The sequence below is a fragment of the Carya illinoinensis genome, chromosome 8 (genome assembly GCF_018687715.1).
Source record: "Carya illinoinensis cultivar Pawnee chromosome 8, C.illinoinensisPawnee_v1, whole genome shotgun sequence".
Taxonomy (NCBI): Eukaryota; Viridiplantae; Streptophyta; class Magnoliopsida; order Fagales; family Juglandaceae; genus Carya; species Carya illinoinensis.
Window position 1 is genome coordinate 22,171,856 of NC_056759.1, and position 21,077 is coordinate 22,192,932.

Below are 21,077 nucleotides of genomic sequence, written 5' to 3' on the forward strand. Positions count from 1 at the left end.
ACGAACATAATCTTTAAAAAATTTATTCATGCTTTCACTCCTTTGAGTTGTTGACATACCGGCACAAAACGTGGTTCGTAAGTAAGCTGAAACTCACTTATTTCGTCGGTTGTATAGATTTTGCAGCCAATCATTATCTAGTAGACTATACTTTGCTAGTATTGAGCTCCATTCTTGCTCAAACTCATCAATCATTATTGTCTCATGAATACAATGACAGAACTCTTTTTGAAAGTCCGGAAACTTGTTATACACATATGCAAATGTTCTGAAAATTTTTGTAAAATATGTCATAGGCACAACCTATAAGTTATATTTGGGAGTACCACACCAATGGCCTTCGCCATCGCCTTGTCATCATCAGTAATAATGGTTGAAGGGGCATGCCCAAGCATTGCCTCTTGCCATGTTCTCAATAGCCAAATATAGGATTCAGGTGTTTCATTAACTAACAATGCACAACCGAACATGATTGTTTGGTGATGATGATTAACTCCTGAAAATGGGACAAACGGTATTTTATAAATATTTTTCAAATACGTTGCATCAAAGGTGACAACATCTCCAAAATATTGATATGCAGCCCTTGATCTTGCATCTGCCCAAAAATAACATCCCATACACGCATTCTCATCAACTTGCATGGAATACACAAACCCAGGTTCTTTACACTGCCTATCAAGAAAGTAGGCATACAACCTTTGTGTATCTCCCTCTTCAAATAATTTCTTTCTTTTATTTCCCAAATAATTCTCGACATCCTTACTAATAAATCCAATGTTAAAATCACCACCTGATTCTTTGCTCAACACCGACATTATCTTTCTTGTTGGTACACCGGACTCATTTAAAGTGAGAATGAGTTTTTTTTGAACACGTGTTATGCCTCTATGTCCACGAAGCAAACTAGTGCTTCTCGGTGTAAGTAGCTCATGGTTGTGTTCATGGACAAACTTGCATACTATCCACTTTTCAAAATCCTTTTTTATACACATCATTGCTTTACACCCAATCTTTGTTTCAACAGGTTCAGGAATTTTTCGTTCTATTTGTTTCTAACTTTCACGCCGAAATCCTTCCCTTGAGCAAACATACTCTACTAGAATTAGTTTTCAGTCGTCTTTTGATAATCGAGTATGGTTGGTCCTCATTGAAAAACCCGTTCATCTTGCATATGCCTTGTAAAATGTTTGGGCGTCTTCTACCTCATCAAACTCCTTCCCAACGAATGGCTCAAAAAGACCACTACTCGAACTGGAAATATTATTAATTCCATCTCCCACATCCACTCCATCTCCCACATTCACACAATCTTCTACATTCATATCATCTTGTTGTACTCCAATTTCAGCCTCAATAGATACATCTTCAACATCAGGACAATTTCTACTCATCATTACCTCAACTTCATCACTATTCGAACTCGACAGAATATCCTTCATTACAACATAAAACAATGAAAAATCAATCCTGGGATTTAATGTCGGAACAAATTAATTTTTATTTATTTCTAATCTTGTAGGTAAAAACAATATTAAAACAGTGCAAATCTTTGAAATAAATTTCTGCCTTCTTCAACATTACATCAACTTCTACTTAATGGCTGAAAGATCCTCTACTTAATCAATGAAAGATCCTCTAGTTTTTTAGGTATCTATATGATGAAATACTTAAAATATAAACAACAATTTTAATAAATTAAAGCTCCTTTTATCAACTCAAACATTCGAATGATCATCATAATCTTTAGAAAATTATAAATACTTCTCTTAATATATTAATTGGCTATTTAACGTGAAATTAAAAGAGAAACAGGAATCAATGGCAACCATAATATCTATTTGAAATTAATTATTCATTCTCACTACAAGAAGCATTCAGTTCAAAAATATCTATTTGAAAACCTAAATCTCAAAATTTTTAAATATGCAAACTTACCATGTGCGGGTTGTGAAGGGTGCGATAGTGCTGGAGTTTGGGCAGGCTGGAGGTCTAAGACGGAATAGAAGGCTGTGCGGGGCAGTTTCGTCGATCTAGAGTGCAAGGGAGTTTCAAATTTTCACCGGAATAGAAGGCTGTGCCGGGCTGCAGTTTTTCCGAAATAGAATCGCCGATCTGGAGTGCAAGGGATTTTCGACTTTTCGCCTGAATATTTACTATGCTATGCGAGGCTGCAGTTTTGCCGGAATAGAATCACCAATCTGGAGTGCAAGGGAGGGCTGTGCGGCGCTAGTATTCGAGTTTTCACGGGTGGAAAATGAGCTGGTTTCAGCTCTCATTTGGTGTTTTATTTTGCAATCATGTGTGATGCAGTTCATCTGTTTTAGATGTGGACGGCTGATGTGTCAATCTCTTATTTGCTGCCGTTGAGTGAGGGAGAACGGCGTGACCGCCTAGAAGAGGAACTGTAATGAATATGGCATCATTTCACGAGGAACACGTGCTAGTCAGAAATCGTCAGAGACTTCACCACCTTCACACTCCACCTCGATCGATCACAGCTAAGCATTCGAAGCTTTATTGGCTCATGCCTTGCATCCACAATGGCTTACCAAAAGGACCAACCCGAATGGAGGATCGAACTCGTTCCTCCTTGGCCGAACATCTCATTCACGACATGAGCATCATTACCTGCCTCTACCCCTCCAATACAACGTACATTTGGACTGAAGGATGCCAGCCAACAAGAGGAAAAATCGAGTGATGTTATGCAGCTAATCTGTGAAGCTTCATTTCCCTCTCTTTTCTCCTTGAAGGCTATTTCTAAACCTTTTGTTCAGAAAACCTAGAGAATCTCGGACTCGCGAGCTTTCTTTTTTAGTATATTTTACTTTGGAATTATGCTACTTAAGAAATACATCTATTGCTCAGGATTCCTTTAAGTTATGCATTTCTTGCTCGAGGTTTTTGTTACATCTGTTGCTCAGCATTCTTACATCTTATATTAGTATACCAATTGTCATTGCCTACATTATATGACTTGCCACTGAACTGAACTGAATAAGATTCTTGCAATCTTACCATTGTAGTGATTTGGATCATTAAATTTGATTTGCTTTAGCTTATTTCCTATTATTATGTATTGGTTTCACCCCAACGGGGATGTGGTTCTTTGTAATCCTTTTCGAAACATTATCGGTTGTAATGAATTTGATAATTATGGAGTTGTAACTTTGTGAGTTATGGATGGCACTTGAGGCCATGTTTGGAGTTTTCAGATTTTATCTAGTACTTATTTCTGTAGATCTAATATGTGCCTTTTACCTTTTTTCCGTTGTGAATTCACTACACTAGTATGCTAAGCATACAAGCACTCAAACATTCTCGATTGTAATGGGGTGTGCCACCTGAGCGTTGCACACTTTGACGCTACGGCTTTCTGCCAAATCATAAGCGGGGGCCTTAGGCGTCACACCACTCCCCAATAAAATTGTATCTGTTTGCTCATTAAATGTCAACGACCTTTAGCTTATTTCCTATTATTATGTATTGGTTTCACCCCAACGGGGATGTGGTTCTTTGTAATCCTTTTCGAAACATTATCGGTTGTAATGAATTTGATAATTATGGAGTTGTAACTTTGTGAGTTATGGATGGCACTTGAGGCCATGTTTGGAGTTTTCAGATTTTATCTAGTACTTATTTCTGTAGATCTAATATGTGCCTTTTACCTTTTTTCCGTTGTGAATTCACTACACTAGTATGCTAAGCATACAAACACTCAAACATTCTCGATTGTAATGGGGTGTGCCACCTGAGCGTTGCACACTTTGACGCTACGGCTTTCTGCCAAATCATAAGCGGGGGCCTTAGGCGTCACACCACTCCCCAATAAAATTGTATCTGTTTGCTCATTAAATGTCAAGTGGGCTTTAATCTAGTTATTGAGTCCAATAAAGATTCCGTAATGATTCCGTAATGCATCATAATAAATTTTGGGTCCGTTGAATATTCAAAATTACTCAATAAATTTCATTTGAACTTTCCAAAAATATTAGTCTATTAATACCATCCAAAAATTATTCTCTAAACCTCAACTAGCATTAAAGAAATTTTTGGGGCTATGGCCTTGATTAAAATTCCTCAATAAAATACTGTTTGTGAGCTTTATAAGCCCAATAAAATTATCCTCATTTACATTTTGAATTATATTATAAAATACGTCATTTATATGTTGAATTATGCGTAGCAAAGCTAAAAAAGAAAGGGTGATAACTGATAAGTATTAACCATGATAATATTATGTTAATCATTAAGAGAGAGAGAGAGAGAGGAAGAAGAAGAAAAAAAAACTTCCTTTCCATTATCACAAGAGTCTCCACGGTGCAACTGCCATCCCCTCGCAACGATCACCACCAATGGCCTTCCGGTGTAGTTAACTGGTTAATCGCCATGGCTTTTGTCGATGGTTAATCTTTTGAGCTTGACGTTTAGGTATTCAATAATATTGAACAATGTTACTTTTCTTTTTAAATTTCATTATTTTTAATCACTTTTTGTAACACATTTTAAGTGACTTTGTATGTCCACAACTTGATCAAAAAATCACTTGAAAATCACCTCATTAACAGATGTAATAAGGTATGACAACATATAGAACGAACAACAGCATTTCACATTTCACAATGGTGCCTAGGGGCTTTAAAAAGAGTTGGATTTGTCAAATTAGCTGGCCGACTTGTTTTCTGCAGGGTGAATCTAAGTGGCGTTAAGAGTATAGGGTATGCCATTTCATTTTCGGCCAGACGCCTTGGGCCCAGATGGTAGAAGCCTTGGTTTCTCATCCGGCACCTGTTGCCTAGCAAAAACATGCACTTCATTTACGACATCGAATCACTTGGGTGGGTATGGATACTGGCAAGTATGTGTGAGAGAGAGTACAAGACCATGTATTGCCAATGGAGTGCTAATTTGTTTTTCATTCTGTATTTCAAGCATTAGAGTACATGACAATGCCTTTTTTCTCTACAAGGTTCCCCATACGATTTGAATGAATCAATCAAGAATTCTCACCATTGCATACACATTAAACCTTGCACTGACCATGCTAAACTTCTCTTTACTGTCCAATTTTATTTGTTTGCATGTTCCCTAAATGGAAATTCAATGAACTTCGAATGTGTATAAAAATGTGATTGTGTATGTGTGCACACGTGTTAGAGAGAGAGAGAGAGAGAGAGAGAGAGAGAGAGAGCCAAACAGTAAGCATTGGTAGTAACAAACAAAAGTCATGTTGTAAACATAAATAAATAGAATTCCTGCCCGACCAAACATAAACTAATTATTCCTTCCCCACATATTGTATGTAAACCGTGAGCTGCGAAGGAATGTATTCGAAAACCTTAAAATATTAGGGAACCAGAGCTGCAAAAAAAAAAAAAAAACAAATTAACCAATGATACCTCCTAAAATCAAGTGGACAGCTCTCTCGAACGAACAGCCTTCCAGAGCTTGACCCACTCCACCATGGCTTCGGCAGCACGGGCAAACATTGGATCCGACTGTCCCAGCTGCTCCTTCACAGTTTTTGCCATCTCAACTACACAATCTTCAGCTTTGATGGCAGATTGCGGCAACCTGACTGACTGAAAGAAAGGGACCACTTCTTCCATCAGCTTCATACCTTCCCACTCCTTCTTCAAGCTATCTATGGCATTTCCCCTTTCATTCCTCCACACATAAGGTAATCCACTCTTGACACCTAACCCAAGGTGATCACAGATAACCTTAACACACATTCCTGACCATATATCTTCCACTGTTTCCCACCTCAACTTTCCTTCCCCTGCCAATTTCAAAGCTGGGATCAAAGCAGGCCCCACCAGCTCACGATTAAAAGCGATGTTGATTCCACTTACAGGCATCATAGCCCTAGCTGGCACAGTCAGAACAGCATCCACATATCGAGTATTCCTCTGTTCTGGTTTGAGGGCTTGTGTTGGTGCATCATAGTCTGCCAGATTGAGCCACAGTCCACAAGACAAAGCACATGTAACCCCACTTCGCAGGCTAAATGGATAACCACGAACAAAATCTGCTCCCTTACGGTACGGATCATAGAGTGTATTGAAAAAGAAAGGAGTGGCTGGAGTAGTCAGGTTGTCAGCATGCTGGGCAATAATATCTACTAAAGAGCCTGAACTGTCCCTAGCTGGAATGCAATCATCATCAACTGAAATAATATATTTCTTCTGGGATATAAGATAACCAAAATATCTGCAGGAGTATCCAGAGAAGACAATGGAACTGGAAGAACCCACAACTCCATCTATGTCAGACTTTGTATAAACATCAAGGTTGAAGCCTTCCGGTATTTGGAGTTCCTCAGAGAGATCTGGGTCTTTTACAATTATCAGATGGAATCGGGAAAACACAGGCTTCCACTCAATCATAAATGATGTCAGGTCAGAGTGGAGGGCCGCAATCACAATGTCAACCTCATTGTCCTCAATATTTGCTTGAGACATCTTCCCAGCCTTATCAACAGATGATCACAAAACCCAAACCTTCTTTTGACCTCCTTGAAGTAGCTGAAGTTTGGACTCTCAATGTTTTGAAATGTGCTCACGCAATGCAAACAGTAACTTAAAATTTTTCAGAGCATCCTGCCAAGGAGATCAGAATAGAACTGCTCTGAGCCCAGCTAAAATTAAAGACAGGAGCATTGAAAGAAAAAGACATGACTTACTGGTAGGAAGTACAGGGGTGAGGATGTGCTGGATATTAAGAGCCTCGATCAGTGAAAGGACTTTGTCATTGCCAGTTGCCAGGAAGAGCTTCAAAACTTTTTCAGTCAGTTTACCAGCTTGCAAAGTTCTCTGCCCATCATAAATAGTAAATGTTACTGTAAGGACATTGACAATCATCCAAAGAAAGTTTCTATATAAATGGAAGAGGGCAATATATGATCCTGCAGAGAGGTAAATAATCAAATTATAGCTGCAAAATGCAATCAAAATGCATTATATATCACAGGATACAAACCAGAACCATATGCACTATATCATGCAAAAGCATAAAACACACTGTTATCAAAGCTAGTCAAAGATCATGGACATAAAGAAGAAGATCTGGTCTATCAGAACTTTGCAGATCCGGTTTACCATAACAGTCCCATTCACTTTCTGATTATTTAATTTATTTCTAAATGGGAAAAAGGTTGAATGTTGTTTGAACTATTGGTGACAAGACTGAAAATTTCAAAATGTGTCTGCAATGGCATGTTACAGCTGGATGATTTAGTCAAATTCCATAGGATGCCTTAAAGTTGTAACAGCCTGGAGCTCATTAGGGACGGAATAAGGATAGTTTTATTGGGCTCAAATTAAGTTTATTAGGCCATATTGGATAAGCCCTGGGATCTAAATTTTTTGAGGTTGGCTAAGAATTCTTATTGGGTACATAAGCCCAAGAGCTTCCATTAATGCTTAGTGGATGATGTTGGATGGTATTAACGGGTCCACATTTTAGGTAAGCCTAGTTTATGTTTTATCGGATAGTTTGGATAGACCGACGGGCCTAAGTTATAATGATTGGCTAAGTATCTTTCGCGCGCCCAATAATTTGATTAAAATGGACCACAATTATTTAAATGCCCCATAGATATTTATTGGGGGAGCTGGTTTATTTTGAATTTGTAAGTCTGGCCCATTAGAATTTATTAAATGACTTGGCCCACGATAATATAGGCAAGTCTAAGAATTTAGTTAGGCTCATTAGGTGGCTCAGCCCACGGCTAAGCCCAAAGATTTCTGCAAGCCCATACATGGCTCAAGGAGAACCATCCAAAGTTACCGGACCCGTTTCTCGCTTCAAATAAAACCCAAACATGTCTGAAAAACCAGCCCCTCTCCAAGCCCTAACATGCACGTAAACTCCATGTCCTCTCCTTTCCCCAAGCGTGGTAATCTGAGTGCACCTTCATCAGATTCGGCCAGCCTATGTTTTCCCCAAGCCCTTCAAGTCAATTCCCTCTCTCAGCCTCAAGACACCAGCAGCAGAAGTCCAAGCTCCCATGATCAGTCCCTCAAACACCGTGAATGCCCAGTTCCCTCATGTCTCTCTTCCTGCTTCAAGCCACACCTCACTGCCACTGCATCTCTCCCACGTTCAGCTCTGTTTCTTGGCCCCGCAGCAGCAAACCAGTCCCACAGATGAGCTCGCTGCAATGCCACAGACACAGGCAAACCGCTGCCTCACGCCCAGGACAAGCCCATGGCCAAGCCATGTAAAAGATAAGGTCCTCCCCATAAACTCAACATTTCCTATTTTCCCCTAGGATCACACGCCAAAGCCACCGTGAGACCTCTCATGGCCTGCTCTCTACCTTGCCACTCCTTACCATAAAGCCGTACCACAACCAAAGCAGTGCCCTACATGGAGGAGATCAACCAGCCACCGGTTCCACTTCCAAACCTCACAGAAAATGCTGGTGAGTAAGCGCCTCTCAAGTCTGTCTCAATCTCTTTCTCTCCACTGTTTTCGCCATGCAAACCAACCCCATTGACCCGTCTCAATCATTGCACCAAAGCGGAAACCACTGGGAGCCACCAGGAACCTGCATAGAAGACGCTGACCAGGTCATCTAGCAACCACCCATGCACGTACAACCAAGCCTCCACACACCCTTCACGTCATATGTGTTCCCAAGAACCTGCCACCGAAGCCCAGCTTCACATACAGCCCCGTTGTAGCTTGTTAAGTTTCATCAACGCCACAACTGAACCACCAAGGACCAGAAGCAAATCCCTCTTTAAGCTTTCTTCACATTCAGTTTTTAGCCTGTGTCCAAGCCATGCACTACCAAGACCAGTGCCACACCACGCTTCCCTTCCTTGACTCAAACAGTAGCTGCATCACCATCAGGAACCCAGCCACCATGATCCCCATACACCCCTCTCGATATAGTAGCACTCTCTCTCAGTGTAGACCTGAGCTACGTACTTGCATTTGTAAGAAATTAGTGGACAAGCAAGTGTAGGTGTAGAAACGGGTGGTATGTTTATGTAATAACAGGTTACCTGAATGCAGTTTAGTGGTGTTTATAGCTTATTTATGGGCTACATATGCTGAAAATATTATCCAAGTCTTAAATGATATATGTAAATGATATTATCCAGTAAGTAACGACTTTCATGCCCTTACTGTTTATTGTACGGAAATGTCATTTTTGGAAAACCATATTATATGTACATGTCTTAAATGATATATGTGTACAGACCAATTTATTCTTAAGCTCATTTTACATGTACCCACTTATTATTAAATGTGATGCATAAAATGGAATGGACTCTATGTTTGCTGACTATTTATATATCTATATATTAAATAAATGAAAGATAAGAAAAGGAAAGGCATAATAAACAGAAAATAGATGGACTGAAATGAATGATTGACCATTTGAGATAAAATGATTAAACATGGTCACTGCCACTCTAGCTTGCCTGAGAAGTTGGAAAATACACCACCAAGTTCCAGAATTAGCCACTGAGACAGCAAGTCTAACACCAAAAAGGGGAACTCTGACCCTCCTTGTAATATCCAAACCCAAATTTTTTAGGTTTTTAAATTTGGACCACGGGCCCAATTTTTTAGGCTTTTTTATTTGAGGATCTAGTAGTGAGGAGATAGGATTGGATATGAAATTATGGACCATTCAGGGCATTTTGGACAGTTGGCATATCCCAGAATTTAGTGAATCGTAGTGAAATAGTTTGAGTGAATATGTTTTATTGGGTTTTGGGAAATGAGAGAGAAAAAATTGAATAAAAATATTATAAAGTTAAGAAATTGTTTAAAAATAATTTTTTAATATTATTTTTGTTTTGAAGTTTGTAAAAGTTGTATTGATTTTTGTATTTGAATAATTCTTAGGTAATGATTAGATGAAAAAGTTGAAAATTTTAAGAAGTGTTTTGTGTTTGATTGATGCTTGGGAATGAAATTATCACAAGGTTTGAGAATTTTGAGAATTCTTATGGTGTCCAAACATGCCCTAAAACTGGGTAGGCTCAGCCCATTAGGCCCATGTATGGATGATAAGCCCAAGTATTTTCTAGCCAAAGCCCATTTGATTTTTGGTTGTTAAATTTGTGATAATTGGAAACCAGCCCTTTCTGGACAAGGTAGAACTAGATTAGGAGCCAAGAAACCCTCTAAATGAAGTTTATCCACACTTAGGTTGTTATAGAAGAATTCTATAACAACCTAAGTAGAAATCAGCCCCATTTATATGACTCCTTAATGGATCCAAAAATAGGAACATATTTATGCTAGAACTTCTAGCCATTAGGATTCTTAGAACCCCTTTTCAAAACAAACTGACTTAAATTCGTACAGCCCTATTATTAGGTTTTCTAATTTACGGCCCGAAAATTAGAAAAAACAGAGGCTGCTGCAAGTCTGGAAGTTTTTATAGCAATCCCCTGCAATGTTCTTCAAGAAGACAAATCCCTAACATTAGATAACTGTTCCAATTTCAGGAGATTGAAAAAAGAACCAGCCTCAGCCTATCAAGTCCAACCCTTTTCCAGCGTGATTATTGATGTGTTTGTTATCGAAAAAAGAAAAGAGGTAAGTAGTATGATCATACCCTTGCATGTATGGTAAGCAGTTTCGGTTTTTTCTTTTTTTCTTTTTTTGAAGTATTATGTATGTATGGCCCTTTATTGAAAGCTCCTTTATACGTTTATATGTACCTAGCTATGATATGATGAAAGTGAGTTTAAAAGTTATGTTACTATATGTTTGACATGCATCATAATATGTTTCCATTTATGATTACAATAAGCTATGTCATTATGTGCTCTACATGCATCATGATAACAAAGAGAAAAGATAAGTTATGAAATAAGCTTTAAGAATGGCTATAAGTGATGCAGTTATGGGTGAATGTGCAAGCTACGGACCTAAGCGTGGTCCACCATAGATGTTATGATAAGTTAAGCAGCTCCCCTTGTGGCCACAGGTAGTGGATCTGGTGTGCAACTCTGCACACAGGAGTTAAGGTGTACTAGCCATTAAAGAAAGGGAAAGACAAGTTTAATGAGTTATGCACAATGCATGTTACATGTTTATGTTAGTACAAGTATTTAGCATTAAGTATGGACACTTTTCAAGAAAGCCCTGTGCTTATTATATTTACAGTGTGATGTACTACTTATTGAGTATTTGACCATTTTGGTTGTTTATTTGTTTTTTTTTTTTTTTTTTTTTTATGTTTTTAAAATGTCCAGGTAAAGAAGATGTGTTGGTGAGCTGATGGCTGGGCATAGATCATGTGTCAAGGGATTTTCAGACTTAGAAAATGAGTTTTTTTTCCCACAAAAATATCAGTTTTAAATTTTCTTGCTAGGAGACTAATTTTTATGCTATTTTTGGAATTTATTTCCGATAAATTAGGTGCTTTTATTATGTTGAGCCTCCTTACCAAGCACAGTTACGAAAGTACATAACGCTCCTAACCAACAGGGAGGGGGTGTTACACTCCTCCTTGATGGCCAGTGCTTACCGAGACCTTGAAGGTGAGAAACCACTCAACTCATTGTAGCACCAAAATTTAAGGTTTGCTGCCAGCAACTTAGACAGACTTCGAACCCTATTTATTTTTTTTGATAAATTTATAAAAATATCATTACAAAAACGATAATGGATCAAGAATATTTCATGAAAGACTTTCATAAGAAATTTAAAGGAGATGCTAGTTTTGTTTTTTATAATTTTATTTCCCCATGTATATGGCAAATTATAGATTTTTTTTCTTTGAAATAAAAGCTTTATTCAAAGATTATTTTACCGAGAAGAAACTTTTATAGATAGTTATGATTTAAACGATTCGCCGTGATATTACACTTGAGATTTATATATATATATATATTTGATACATTTGGGGAGGGAGGTTTCGAGCTCCAGACCTCCATTTTGGAGGCTGGGGTAATGCCCATGAGGACACAGGACTTTGGCATGTTCGAAAGTTGGCCCTCCCCCCGCAGAAAAATGTCTGGTTCCACCGCCGGAAACGACATAGCTTAAAAGAACGGAACATAAACAAGAAACGGATGATTTAGTCCCATAATGGAATGGTCTAATCCAGAATGGCCTCATCCTGGAATTAGTTACTTTCAGAAAGTAACAAGTAGTTTTATTGTTAACAAGCAATATTAAGATGCGTCAGAAATATATCTAACCATCTGAGCATCAACAAAATCCAAAAGAAGCCTACCTAATTTATACTTAATTAAGATTTCCCTGTCACTCAAAGACAGAAACCAACGCACTCCTGACTCCTAGAGTAGTGTCCAGTGCCATTTGGGTAAAAGAACACAGTGAATTACAACCCAAAGCCAAGGTGCAAATTAACACACAGAGAAAAGGGGGTGCACAGAGAGAGAGAGAGAGAGAGAGAGAGAGAGAGAGCGCACCAGGAAGAGGTCGAGGAGGATGTGATCCGGGAGAGGAGAGAGATCGGAGATGTTGGAGAGGTTGTGAAGCGCTGACTCAACTGTGAGAGATAGCAGCGATGGCGGTGTTCTCATTCATACACACGCATTAATAATGATGGCTATCTGAAATAAATCTATTTCTTTCTCACTCTGGAAAGCGGAGACGATGACCGAGAGAAAATTGGAGCAACTCTTTTGTCCATAAATTGCGGTCTGCAGATCCTTTATGTACTGCGTTTTCTCCGTCAACAGGAGGACCGATTCATCCTTCGCGTATGTACCAGTACGTGTGTCTTTCTGCACGTGTACAAGCATATCCATTTTTCTCTTTTTCTTTTTCTTTTTCTTACACGCAATTGAGATTATTTGATATCCAATGATTATCTAACGCTTCTCTCGTTTTCGTAAATTATTTTTTCTCATTTTATTTAATTATTATAATTATTTTAAAATTTTAAATAAAATATAATAAATAATTTTATTTCTTTTAAATTTTAAATCATTTTAAAAAATAAGATTTTATTCAATTTTTATCTAATTTTATATATATAATCAAGCAGATTTCTATATTTATTTTGTGAAAAATAAAAGAAAACGGAAGTAGATAGTCTTAATTTTATGTAAATATATATATATATATATATTAATATTATATATATTAAACTAATGTTAATAAAAGTTTGTAGAATTTATAAAAACATGACAGGAAATGGCCGGGACATTCCAGGCGGCAGCCCCTTAAAACAAATTAGGGCTGGCCCCCCAGGTCAGTTTCCTTTTCAGACAACAAATAAATATGGGCTGGCCCCCAGTAAAGAGGTCCAATCTCTCTTGATTGGACACATGTCCAAGGGGAGAGACTTTGTGCACAAAAGTCATGTCTCGTGTCTTTTTTGTTCCAACCTAATTGCTTTAATTTACGAAGAAAATGGCTAAAATAAGGTTTAAATATAATTTTAGTAAAGTTAGTGGTCAAAATGCAGATAAGTTAAAGTTAATGGCAAAACCATGATTAAATACAAAAAGAAAGGTAAAATTAGAATTGTCATAATTTACAAGGTTAAAAAAGCATTTTCGTTGATTTAAACTATACAATAATAATTTTTAGAAGATTCTATACACCATACTATCATCTCACTTGTATCCTGTTAAGTAAAATGTAACACATTTACTATCATTAAATAATCATTTATTACATATTTATTTATCATCAAATAATAATAAATATGTCACATCATATACAGTAAGATGCAAGTGAGAGGATTATATATCTTTTAATTAAATTCATATGTGATATTTTGAGTATTGGATGCTCGGTAACTTTTACGTGAACTATTATTACTTTAATTGCCAGTGTGTATGATTTTGTTTTATTAACTTTTAAGTTTCTGATTATTATATTCATCGCCAATTACTTACATTATTACTTTTATCCTAAGATTTAACTTATTGAAATTTTCTTGAAATCTTAGCATGATTGTCCCACTATGGTTTCGCTCCTCAAAAATATAGAGTTTGATACAAATGTAGGAATTAAGGTGGATTACGAGCAAGAGGAACGTCTAGTGTAGCCTGTGGATTAGTATTGGGGCTAGTCCCTGTTTGAGTTATTATTATCCTATAGTATTTAATTTGTAATGTCCTAACTATGGTGGTGGTGATGTGACTTATAGATAATTTGATGAATTAAATTTTATTTATTTGATACTGTTATTTTTAGTCACGACATGCATCCTAAACCTTTCCGTTGTGATTATTTCATAAACATATGTTGGGTCTACGAGTGCACAATGTTCCACATAACGGAAGGGATATCACCTGTGTGGTGTGCATCACATAAATCTCACCATAGTCACGTGAGGTACCTGTAAAACAAAATTGCAGGTTCGCAGGTGTGGTTAAGCGTACTATAGAACGGAATAATGATTTTCTATGTCTCTCAACTCTTGCCCCGTTTCAGCTCCATACACGGAGACCTAATGTCAAGCTCGTTTCTCTTATTTTCTCTTTAGGCTCAATTCTTTTTTTCCAATTTCTCCTCCATTCTTGTACTAACTTATTACCAAGGCTTGATTTGGATATTTGGAGTATTTGAGAATTATGTAAATATTAATAAAACAGATTCAATTAAAATGTTTTATTAAGTTTTAAAAAAATAAGAGAAAAATTTGATTAAAAAATTAAAAAATTGTTTGAATATTATTTTTTAATATAATTTTTATTTTAAAGTTTGAAAAACTTATACGGATTAGGTAATTATTATATAAGAAAGTTAAATATTTGAAATTAAAAAATGTTTTTATTTTAGTGATCTTTAAAAATAAAATTATGAAAAGTTACAAAAATTTTGAAAATTTTACATCTCAGTCTGTGTCCAAACATCCTTAAGAGCATCCGCATCAGCGTCTTCAAAGTACTTTTCTTCTTCAAACTTAACTGATTTTATCAATAATTGGCCCACATTGAATTAGCTAAACCCATTTCATATAAATTATGAGATACAATAATTTTATTTTTTTTTTCAAAGATGAAAAATCCTATAGTAAGTCTAAATGCATTTTTTATTAATTTTGACTCTGTATCTCTCGCATCTATCCTTTCTCTTCTTCTTGCCTCTTCTACATCTCTTTCTTCTTTCTCTTCATCTAGTTTTTTTTATGTTTTTTCTCTTCTTCCCTCTTTCTCTCTTACGACTTTTCTTCTTCCCTTTTCACTTCCTTCTCTCCAGCACGGCACCCAACAGCTTCTCTCTAGCACTGAGTTTCAACAACACGATAAAATCCGAAAACCCTAGCCTTGATTTTACCTTAATTTTGTTGTTTGGGTTTGATTTTGTTGATGTTGTTTGGTGACATTTGACATTTTACTCTGGTTTTTTTTTTCATTTATTATTATTTTTTCTCCCCTTTCTTTCCCACGGCTCTTATTCTTCCATTTTCACTTCCTTCTCTCCAGCACAGCACCGAGACAGCTTCTCTCCAGTAATAAGTTTCAAAAACACAGTAAAATCTGAATCCCTAGCCTTGATTTTGTTGATGTTGTTTGGGTTTGTTTGGTGACATTTTACTCTGGTTTTTACCAAAAAGAAGCTGATCAGGAGACAGGAAACCTTGAAAAAAAAAAACTAACTAAAACTTGAAATGTTCTGCATTTGATTGAATGGTGTAGAAAAAGGGTGTAAAGATATCAAATCGTTTTCAACCCAGATCTTCAAAACTATATCCAAGTACTGATTTTAGTGGATGTCACTGAAACTTTTTAACAGTCTCAAATACAAATATCAAGTATTCATCTAAGAGAAAGAAGTTCACAAAACATATTCACTCTCTTTAGGGTGACAGATAAAAAGAGACAGTTTATTAATTTATTACCTAACTGTGTTTCATTCTCTCCATCTTTTGAATTTGAAGATGTGTAGTCATCTCCGTCTCAACCTGTTCTTATCTACTTAATATTATAATTAAACAGTTTACAATTCGTTTTAGTAGCTGGGCAGCCACATGCAGTTGAAATATATGTGGCTAGGCATCAATTATTGCAAATGCTATTTTGTGGCTTTTTGTTATTTTGGGCTGTTGGATTGTATAGATATTGGCCTTTGTTCTGTTGGGCTATTATTTTGGGCAACAACTATTGCCACATGTAGATCTGTTGGGCTGTTATTTTGTTATATGCTTGTAATCATGTGATTTTCTCATATGTTATTTTGTTATATTTTGAGATTATTATATTATAGATATGAGATTTTAATTTTTTATGGATTATACATATGGAATTTTTATTTACATATGAGATTTTATCATCTATGCACATATAAGATTATTATATTATAGATTGTTGGATTGTGAAAATGAAAATGAATATAATTGTTGAAGGTTATTGAAGATTAGGAAAATAAAATAAAAAAGTAATTAAAAAATAATAATTAATTAAATAAATATAAATAATAAAAAATAATAATATTTTATTATTATAAAGAACGTGATGGTAATCCAATATAAATTTTAAGTATTGAATGATTAGGTAAAAGTTAAAAAGTTATATATTTTTCGAAGATAGCCAATCCAATGCCAATGCTCTAAGCTATCGGTCAAATTGCCTCAATTGAAAAGCTCATCTATCGACAATGCCTCTACGGACCGGGTTAACCGAGGTTGCTCCCTCCTACTTATTCTCTCTCTCCCTTTATTTTCTGGTAACTGTCTACTCTCTCTCCCCCCTAATTTTTGACTTGTTTTTTTTAATAATTTTGTGGATTAATTCTTGTTTTTTTTTTAATTATTTTTGTCTGCTTGGGAGAAATTTTTTTAGCTTTGGATTGATTCTTATGACTAAATGGCTGCCAGGATTTCTAGGCTTTACGATTTTTTTCGTTCAGTTTATTATATTTGATTTATTAGAAAAATATAATAAAAAAATGGTAAATCAAAGATGAGTGGTTTGTTTGGTCTAATGTTGAAGAATTCTTTAACAAATGTGTCATATATTGTTGCCAATCTTCCATTTAACTCAAAAGATTGGCAACAATATATTGAATTTTTAGGGGTCTAGGAGTTGTTTCATTATCTACTTCTATTCTTAATACTCTGTTTGAGCTTTGACTGCTCTTGATGCTCTGTTTCATTAAATCACTCCAAATGTACTCTTGGGACCTGATAAAGCAAGCAACTTTAGCTTATGAACTCTTTCATATTTTTATTTCCTAGAAGAAAGAAGAAAATTGACGTGATTTTATATAATCAACTAGATCTACTTTATATTAAAAGTAACTTTATAATTTGACGTACTATATCAAGTAACATCAATTTGTGAATGCTCTTTTAGTATCTTTGTGGCTAAAATATTTATCATATGAAATACACACTTGCCTATATTGTTGCCATTCTCCTTTACTCTTAATTTTAACTAATTAACGATGAATTTTTGAAGTTTATGAATTGTCGGCTGGTTGAACTACTCACAGCTGGCTGATCATGTCACGTACGTCGTCTTGCTGGCTAAACTATTCACAACCATCTTCATAGCCTCCCAACTATTTGGCAATGATACTAACAGAATCAATGCTCCGATTTCATTATCAAACTCAATCCCTACATAAGACATTGATTTGTGATGGTATTTAATTCATTCAAGTGTTGGGTCATAGACATACCTTTTAACATCATCAAATTGAACAATTTTTTCATCAGGTGCACTTTATTATTCATTGACGTATTTTCATACATACCTGACAAAGTCGTCATGAGATTCGCCGTGGTTCCCTCCTTACTGACATTGTGCATCACTGTTTTGGACAAGGTCAGCCAAACAATCCCCAGAACTTGTCGATCTAATAGGGTCCACTCAGCATTATCCATGCTCTCTAGCTTCTTTTCCAATAGTGGAAGATGGAGCATCTTCCCATAGAGATAGTCCTCGATCTACATCTTCCAGTACTCAAAATTAGTGTTGTTGAACTTCTCGATCCCGGGTGCTTTCACTTTATGTCCATGATATGAACCCGCGGGAAGAGAATCCCTTGAACCCACAATCAATTTGAAAACTCACCCAAGAATGCCAAACTCAAGTCTATAGATGGAGAATTTAGACCCGTTGAGAACTCGTTTCAAGAACCTAGATTATGTCAAAATCTAGACCCGTTGAAATCCCATCTCAAGAACCTAAATTATGAGGAGGAATGTCACAAAGGTTGTGATTTACCTTTGATAATAAGTTCAAGAGTTCAATTAAGAACAAGAGGAGAAAACTCACTCACAATTAAAATTCGAAATAAAATGTCTGCCTTGAAATGACTGGTTACATCCTCTAAATACCCTCCCCAAAACATGATAAAATCCTAGACTAAAATTTGATACCCTTTCTCTCAAAAATGCCCTTAGTGAACAGTAGCCGCGGTACTGTAGCGTGAACAGTGTCATGCTACAGTACTTCTAAACCCTAGTTCAAATAAGTAAGACATATGTGGGTTAAGCATCCTCAAGTTCACTTATTCAAAACTAATAATAAAAATCCTTTAAACAAATTGAAAACCTTAATATCTAAAGGCCATATTTCTAAGTCAAGTCTTCCACAGCTTGGATCAAGTGGATCAAAGCTGGTTCTTCTTCTTTCAAGCCCATCTTGAGTGTTGGGCTCTTGCTAGCTTCTTCCCAAGTGGTTTGTACTAATTCTTGCATTGCTTCCTTGATCTTCTTGGCTCTCGATCATGTAATTGGCCCATCTAGAACTTGCAAAGGATCTTTAAGAGTAGGCCTGCCTTGGTTCCCATCAGTCCAGCCATCCTTCTCCTTTAGATTCGACCTTAGCTCTTGATACCAGTTGTTGTGCAAAAGACACACACACCGATTATGGCAAACTAAAGTAAAAGTAAGCACGATCAAGAACACGACACACAATATACATAGTTCAGCAAATTGCCTACGTTTACAAAGCTGCAGAATTCTTATTAACCAGATGAGATTACAATTACTTAATCTCAACTTACACTCTCTAGAACTTTTTCTCTCTCACACGATATGCACTTACTTGATAATTATTCTCTCTCAAAATATGCTGAAAGTCATACAAAACAAGTAAAATATAACATATTTATAGTAACCGGCACTGGAAATCCTAATTTGGCAAAAAATACGTTCTTCGCTCGAGCGGCCGAGCGCGCTTTGAGTGAACAACCAATGAACATTGGCTTCAGTCTGGTGTCGAGCATGACTCGAGCAAACACTAGGGTTTGTGTCGCGCTTGAGCCCACTATTGAGTGCTCCTCAAGCAAACTCATGGGTTGAGGTACGCTTGAGCACCATGTCAAGTGACACCAAACGAACTCTTTGTTTCTCAATTTTCTACTTACAAACCAGTCTCCACATGCAACCCAACACATACTAATCTCAGAAGCTAGAATCAAGCCCTATTGAAGTTCAAACATCCTTATTAGCCTCGAAACATAGTAGTTTTAAGAAGCATGAAAATCTCATGGAAATTTTAATTTTACAGTGTGTGCTTAACATATATGAGACATTTAGGATGTCTCACTATAGAATGCATGGACAAAAATATACCTATGTCTCCTTGACTAGTTGGCTAGCTTCTAATGCACTATAACTGCACTTTTGGTACCTTTCAAGTGTTTTCATCATACTATGATAGAAGGAAAAAGGAAAATAATTAACCATAATCATGAACACCTTGATTTTAAACTATTAAACTGGTAGGTGAACTGTAACTAGAGGTGTGCTTCCAAGCTGAATTCTTTTTGGATCCAATTCTGAACCCAGATTAATCCGCGTGGTTATCCACCTAGATAAAATAGCCGGTTACAGATTCCAAACCGATTATATAACCGGATATCCATAACCCGTTACCATGCATTTTGTGCATCAGCATTTCAAATTTCAATTTCCTTCAAAACTTCAGTGTGCCCAACGAAATCCTAATGATGGGCACCATGGTAGACCGAATTTTAAAGATTCCTTGCAAGTCCCAAATGAGCCAATTATAATGTTAAGAGCTAAGAAGATCAATGAAACAATACAAGGATTGGTGCAATCTACTTAGGCCAAGTTTGCAAATTTATTAAACAAGATCCCAACATTCAAGATGAGTTTGAAAGAAGACAAACCAATTTTAATCCATGTGATACAAGCTACAGAGAGGACCAGCATAGCCTAAAGTTTAGTGTAGACTCTTTATTTTAATAAGTACAAGCATGTGGGCCTATTTTATATTTCCAAATTTAAGTGGACTTCTTTCATTAGCTATAGGGGATGTTTTGGACTTAAAGATGTTTCAACCCATATCTTTTAATTAATGAAGGTCTTAGTTGGCCTAGAGTTTCATGTTAGTCGGCTTAGGGTTTTAAGGAGTCATTAAAAAGAGCCTTGGAAGAGCATTTTACACAAGTTTTAATATTAAATGAAATTTCAGAGAACTTTTTAATTTTCTCTATTTGTTCTTAATTGAACTACAAACTTATCAAGGAAAAAACTTTTGTGGTGTTCTTACCAAATCTAGGTTCTTGAAACAAGATTTCAACGGGTTTAGATCTTTTTGGCTTTCTTTAGTAAGTTTTTAATTTGATTGTGGGTTCAAGGGATTTCAATCTCAAGGGTTTATATCACCTAACTTCATTTTACTCTCTCTCTCTCTCTCTCTCTCTCTCTCTCTCTCTCTCTCTCTCTCTCTCTCTCTCTCTCTCTCTCTCTCCTGAAACCCTAACGTTTGCTCGTAGCTCAATTCATCGTCACCAATGACTACACAGTCGGTTTCTGTCACCGCCAAAGCCCCTTGGATCTAGTACTTTTTCTCTTTCTCTCGACATTCCCCCCCTCTCTCTCTCTCTCTCTCTCTCTCTCTCTCTCTCTCTCTCTCTCTCTCTCTCTCTCTGCAGGACGAGGTTTCCGTTTTCTTTGATGGCATTTTCTTAGGCATAAGGGTTTCTTCGCTCTCTCTTAAAGGTAAATTTCAGTTTTATTCTTCAAAACGCTTCTTATTCTTTTGAGTGATCGATCAATTGTTTTTATATTTGTTTTGGCTTCGATTTGTGTAAAATAATAATTACCATTTAATGCATTATAGCTATATATGAGCTCCGATGGGTGGGTTGATTTGCTATAGTTTGTGGGTTTGATGGGTTACGTGAGA

At 36.4% G+C, this 21,077-nt stretch overlaps 1 protein-coding gene across 1 annotated transcript; it reads right to left on the bottom strand.

Moving 5' to 3' along the window:
- Positions 1–5,208: 5,208 nt before the first annotated feature.
- Positions 5,209–12,695, bottom strand: LOC122318788 (probable UDP-arabinopyranose mutase 5). The gene is made up of 3 exons (XM_043136414.1): positions 12,420–12,695; positions 6,689–6,818; positions 5,209–6,457 (listed from the first exon to the last, which is right to left on the bottom strand). Exons 1-3 carry the CDS (start codon positions 12,531–12,533, stop codon positions 5,412–5,414), a joined length of 1,290 nt encoding a protein of 429 aa, XP_042992348.1. The 5' UTR covers positions 12,534–12,695; the 3' UTR covers positions 5,209–5,411.
- Between the last annotated feature and the right edge of the window lie 8,382 nt (positions 12,696–21,077).